Source organism: Arachis ipaensis, chromosome B02 (genome assembly GCF_000816755.2).
Source record: "Arachis ipaensis cultivar K30076 chromosome B02, Araip1.1, whole genome shotgun sequence".
NCBI classification, from domain to species: domain Eukaryota; kingdom Viridiplantae; phylum Streptophyta; class Magnoliopsida; order Fabales; family Fabaceae; genus Arachis; species Arachis ipaensis.
In genome coordinates, this window is record NC_029786.2 from 12,029,429 (window position 1) to 12,035,418 (window position 5,990).

The window sequence follows — 5,990 nt, forward strand, 5'->3', positions numbered from 1 at the left end:
TTAACTTGAAGAATATTTAAGAGGAAAAAATTGAATAAATAATTAAATTAATTCTTAAAAAATATTAATTTTTTAAATTGGCTCTATTAAATATTTTTTTAATTAAATTCGTCTTTCAAAGATTTTAATTTAGTTATATTATTTTTGTCGTTACTTTTATTGCTAACAATATCACAATTTATTGATGTGATACGTTAAGTGATATCACAATACACATTTAGTAGTTTTAATTAGCGGTTAACATGATAAATTTATAAAATTAAATCAAATCAACCCCAAATTGAAGGATTCTAATATCTCAATATTTTTTTAATTAGGTTTTGATTTGATCTAATATCATAAATTTATTATATTAACAGCGAATTAAGACTCTTAGATATATACTGTAGTATCACTTAATGTATCACATTAGTAGATTTTGACTTTATTAACAAATAAAATAACAAAAAGACTGATGTGATTAACTTATAATTTTTGAAGAATAGATTTAATTAAAAAAAAAATTTAAGAACTAATTTAAAAAACAAATAATCTTTTAAAAATAAATTTGAATATATACTTAAAAAAAAAGTTAAACATATAAAACAAAATTATTATTTTTTTTTAAAGAGTTACAAATGTTTTCATACATTAAGGCTATTAAAGTGAATGAGGACAATTAGATATGTCTCTACAAAATCTAGTTTATGCCTTAAAAATCATAATTTAAAATTGTCCCAATATTAACTCAAAAAGACAGTAATACTTGTCCGATACTCCATATATAGTTACACATTTCTTACAAGGCTCTTATTTTCTTAAACTTAAAACTCACAAATTACTAATAAATTTAAAGAGAATCCAATAACTAAGAATACCCAACTTAATTTTGTTGGCCATCTAGACTAAACTGTAATTATAAAAGATTTTACTATTATAGATAACGATCATATTATGTGCATATAAAAAATATTTTTAAATTAATTATTTATATAAATACAATTAAAATATTAAATATATATTAAAAATATATAAAATAATATATGTATTCGATTTGAAAATTTAACAATTTGATATTTGATAATAAACGCCTCAACGGTCTAAACTATATTATTTTAAAGAGCTTAAGTAGAAAGTTTTATATTAAAAAGACAAAAAATCCAATTTTTAAATACACTGGATATAACCAAAATATTCAAATTGTATTCTATTGTCTATGTCTATAATAACGTATTCAGTACTCATCATTATAAAAAAAAAAACTAAAATAAAGTTTAGGTTTGCTTTCAGTGTACTGCAAGTGTAACTGTTAGGTGTTTGTGGAATTAGGGATTTTTGTGTTGAGAAATGAGAGAGGGTTTAAGATCTCAGACTCGATTGGGGAATGTTTGTGCTGGCGGGGGTGATGGTGTAAAGAGTGTTCCTTTCGATTTAGGTGGTGAAGGTTCGCAGGTTGGTGGGGAGGTGTTAGGGTCAGTGGTTGCGGAGAAGGAGGATAATGTCGTTGAAAGAGATGCGAAGGAAGAATGTGATGCTGATTTGGGTGCTAGTACTAGTGGGAAAGGGGATGCTGAATCAGTTGAGGGTGGGGGCAATGAGGGCTGTGAAGATGGTGGTGTTGAAAGGATGGTAGAGAGTGAGAGAGAAGAGTTGACAGAGTCTGTAACTATAGGTGGTCGAGTGTTGCGTTCCAGGACAAAGAGGCCAGAAAATGAAAAACCTTGCAGTGGAGGGAATAGTGGTGGTGTAGTTGTTTCAGGGAGAGGCGGGGGACATGGTGGTCTTAGGAGGGTAACAGTCAAGAAGGATAGTGAAGATGATGATGATTTTGTTCCTAATGGTTGTGCGAATAAGGGGGTTGGGCTGGAGAAGAAACGGAAGCGTGGGAGGCCTCGGAAAGTAAAGTTGGAAGAATCAGACGAGTTAGGTATGGTGAGTTGTGGGAATGAGAAGGTTGAGCTGAAGAAGGATGTGAATGGCAGAAAGAAGAAGCGGAAGCGCGGGAGGCCTCCTAAAGTGAAGGTGGAAGATCCGGATAAGCTAGTTGAGCAGTCTCCAAGGAAGAGGGGTAGACCCCCCAAGGTTCATGGACAAAACCATCTCCCAATAATGGTGCATGATAGAAAAGTCAATGTGCGCCGTCGAAAAGGTAAAAAAGGTTTAACTGCAACGGTTGGTGCCAAAGCAAATGGGATTGCTTATTGGAGCTCAAGGAGATCTTCTCAGAAAGAGCTAGAAACGAAGGGAATTTCTCCTGTGAAGGATGATAAATTAGGGAAGTTTTTGGAAACTGAGAGCAATGGGGTTTGTGAGGGAATAAGCGGAGAAATAATGGAAGGAAGAAAGCAAGAACTAGGAAAGGATGGAAGGAAGAAAAAAATGCGGAAGGAAGGAAGGAAGGAAGAAAAGCAGTTAGTCAGGGAAAAGATTATGGAGCAGATTTTAGCTGCTGGCTGGACAGTTGATTATAGACCTAGGAATGGAAGGGAATACAAGGATGCCGTGTATGTTAGTCTAGATGGTAAGACACACTGGTCTATCACCTTGGCTTACAATAGGCTTAAACAACATTACGAAGCTGCTGATGGTGAAGGAACGGTATATGGGCCAGGTTTTGAATTTACACCAATACCTGAAGCGGATTTCCAAATGCTGACCAAGGTAATGAAAAAGCAAAGAGGAAGTAAAAATAAAAAGATGCAAAATGGGGTGAAGGGTAAAAAGTGGAAGAAAGGAAAAGCAGGTTCGCATGCAGGCATGGGTAAATCTGCGAAGCGGAAAATGAAAAGGAAATGGACAGAGGACGATGACACAGATGTTATGTTGCCTAATAAAGTGTCAGGTCTGGTCAGGGATCATAAGAGACATAAAACACAAAGCAAGAAGCGAGGTGCTCCATTGGTTCGCAATGCTGAGGTTGATATAGATTCAGAAGTTAATGGATATGTACCATACTGCGGAAAACGAACTGTACTTGCATGGATGATAGATTTGGGAACAATTCTGCAAGATGGGAAGGTTCATTATATGCAACTTGGAGAGAACAATGTGTTATTGGACGGTAAGATCACAGGAGATGGCATTCATTGCGGCTGCTGTAATGAAGTCATAACGATTTCAGATTTTGAAGCTCATGCAGGAATCAAACACTCTGATCCACTTAAAAATATACACATAGAGGGAGGAACTTCCCTCTTGCAATGCCTACTAGATTCATGGAATAAACAGGATGAGTGTGAACGTAAAGGTTTTCATTTTGTTGATGTTGCTGGCGAGGATCCAAATGATGACACATGTGGTGTCTGTGGAGATGGGGGAGACTTGATCTGCTGTGATGGTTGCCCATCAACCTTCCACCAGAGTTGCTTGGATATAAACGTATGTATCTTGATGCTTTTTTTGTGGACATTTTTGTTTAATTTATTTTAATATAATATCTCTTAACAGTACTATTTCTATTGAATTTTTTATCAGGATAAATAATTCATATTCATGTATCAATCCATTTTTCCCCTTTCTGTCTGGCCATTTTCTGATTTCAGAAAAAGAAGTTGGATTCCAGCCAACTTGGTGCAAATTTTGTTGGTTTTCTCGACTTCAGTGTCTTCTTATTTCCTTCTTTTATGTTATTTCTCTGTCTCTCTGTTCCTTTCTCTCTCAATCAACTTGTTCTGGTTGATGTATTGGTGTATTTGCATGAACTATGCTTGCCAGTCGGTTATGGTTTAGCATTGAAGAACATTTTTTTTATACCTTGGATTGCTTAGTACCTAAGAAAGATCAAATATATCAAATTCTCAATTTCATTGCTGGCAAACTTGTGTTGGATATGCCTTCAGAATTTGTGGTGCCCATCATGAAGTGATGAGGAACTCTGGTTATTATGTCTAATACTCTCTAGTTTTCGGATGTGTCCATGAAATATTTGCATATGGCAGATAGTTCACTTTAATGTTTAGATAGAAAAATAAAGTTTATGTCTTTCTTTTGCTTGCAGAAGTTCCCATCCGGTGACTGGCACTGTGTATATTGTTGTTGCAAATTTTGCGGGTCGGTTGGTGGTAGTTCAAATCAGACAGATGAAAAAGATGGTTCTGCTATGTCAACCTTACTCACATGCCGTTTATGTGAAGCAAAATGTATTTACTATGCATACATATATCCCTTTGTTAATTGTGATAATCATTTCCCAAGATGAAATGTTTTATTTCCCTGTAAGAAATGAATAAGTTTTTTTAATCTTTTGTAGACCACAGAGACTGTGCAGAAGAAAATGGTGCCAAGCCTGATGATTCCAGAGATGCCTCCTTTTGTGGAAACAGATGCCAAGAGGTATGATCTAGTTTTTAATGCATTAGAATCTTGGTCGCTATGTGTAAGTTTTAGTTAGTCTGCTTGGTTGATGCTAGGTTATTATTATGTAGTAGTTAGTAACTGGAGTTTTGCTTAGCTTTTGACTTAAAGTAGTTGCTGCTATGTAAATAGTTTTTTTGCTAGCCTCTTTAATGCGGATCGGATTATTTTGTATTACAACTCAGCTTTTGATGTAAATCCTATTATTTTGGCATGAGTAAGTAGCATTATCTGTAACTTGCTTCTTTGGGGTTTTACTGTTTTCGTTAAACTGAGAGATACACAGTATTCAACTTTTTTTAGTTGTAAAATCTATGTCTTCCAATAGATTTTACTTTGATTATTCTATTTACATTGAATTTGCCTGATTCATGTAGAAAAGTACCTTGCAAGAGACTACATATTTGCTTAGATTTTATTTCAGTAAAATTTGAGAAATGGAACATTTATGGGGAACAAAGCTAGGTTTTATATGATAGGTTCATTGATAAACAGAGATGATGCATGTTCTTGTGAGTGTGGTTTACAGCCCACAAGTCTGTGAGCAGGCAATATGTCTCACTCTGCAGTTGCAATTGGTTGTGTTTGAATTAGAGTACTCTATAGGCTATCCTTTCCTTTCTGATTTACAAAGACCTATAGTTTTCATTTCAGTTATTAGCCCTCGTTTCTAGGTATCCTTATTGAAGGAATTTGTCATCTGTTGACATTTATTATTATTTTAATCAAGTTAATCTGTTTTACTGTCTTCTCTTCCAGTTATCAGAGAGGCTTGAAATGCTTCTTGGGGTTAAGCGTGAAATTGAAGATGGATTTTCTTTGACTTTAATTCGGAGATCAGATGTTGCCCTTGATGTTTCTCAGACAAAACCTGAGATAATTGAACGTAATTCCAAGCTGGCTGTTGCATTATCGGTAATGGATGAGTGCTTCATGCCATACATTGATGAGAGAAGCGGGATTAATCTGATCCATGGCATTCTATATAATTGTGGGTAAGGTTACATGACCACTTCTCTGTCATTTTAATGGCCTTTCTTGGGGTGGGCCTAGGTGGTTGTGTTTTGCAACCGAATTCTCCTTAAGTTGTGTGTGCCTGCTTTTCCTTGGATGGATTGGTATCATATCATTCATAATATCATATATTTTAGTTTTATTCTTTTACCTTTGTCAGGTCAAACTTCAAACGTCTGAACTATAGTGGATTCATTACTGCAATTCTCGAGCGAGGGGATGAAATCGTTGCTACTGCAACTATCAGGTAAATATATGCTTGAATTTTATGAATGCTTTCACTGTTTATAACTGGACAATGGCCAGTATGTATGCAGCGAGGCCTTGGTATGGAATTAATATATTTTCGGTGGTGAAAACAACTAATTATTTAATCTTCTTTATGTATTCCACCATACATTGTGAAGTTCCCTTTTGGCCAGTGGAAGAAAGCTTACTTTATATTCTGATGACTTACTTTTTTTATTTATCAAATAGGATTCATGGAAATCAACTAGCAGAGATGCCATTTATTGGGACCCGTTTTATGTATAGGCGACAAGGGATGTGCCGCCGGCTTCTAAATGGCATTGAATGTGTAAGTTTGAAACTGTTATATTTTTATCCCTAGGTTTGGTTGCAGAGAATTTAATCAAGAGCCTTGC

At 35.0% G+C, this 5,990-nt stretch overlaps 1 protein-coding gene across 2 annotated transcripts in view; it reads left to right on the top strand.

Annotated features, from left to right (window-relative positions):
• LOC107624950 overlaps nt 1,257-5,990 on the top strand; it is a 7,186-nt gene continuing 2,452 nt past the window's right edge. Inside the window, exons 1-6 of one of the 2 annotated variants that reach the window (XM_016327451.2) lie at nt 1,257-3,357; nt 3,977-4,118; nt 4,229-4,311; nt 5,092-5,327; nt 5,507-5,593; nt 5,824-5,923. In XM_016327451.2, the coding sequence (XP_016182937.1) occupies nt 1,327-3,357; nt 3,977-4,118; nt 4,229-4,311; nt 5,092-5,327; nt 5,507-5,593; nt 5,824-5,923 (2,679 nt within the window). In that variant the 5' untranslated portion in view covers nt 1,257-1,326. The remainder of the gene's footprint in view (nt 3,358-3,976; nt 4,119-4,228; nt 4,312-5,091; nt 5,328-5,506; nt 5,594-5,823; nt 5,924-5,990) is intronic. The other variant, XM_016327452.2, reaches the window with a different exon arrangement.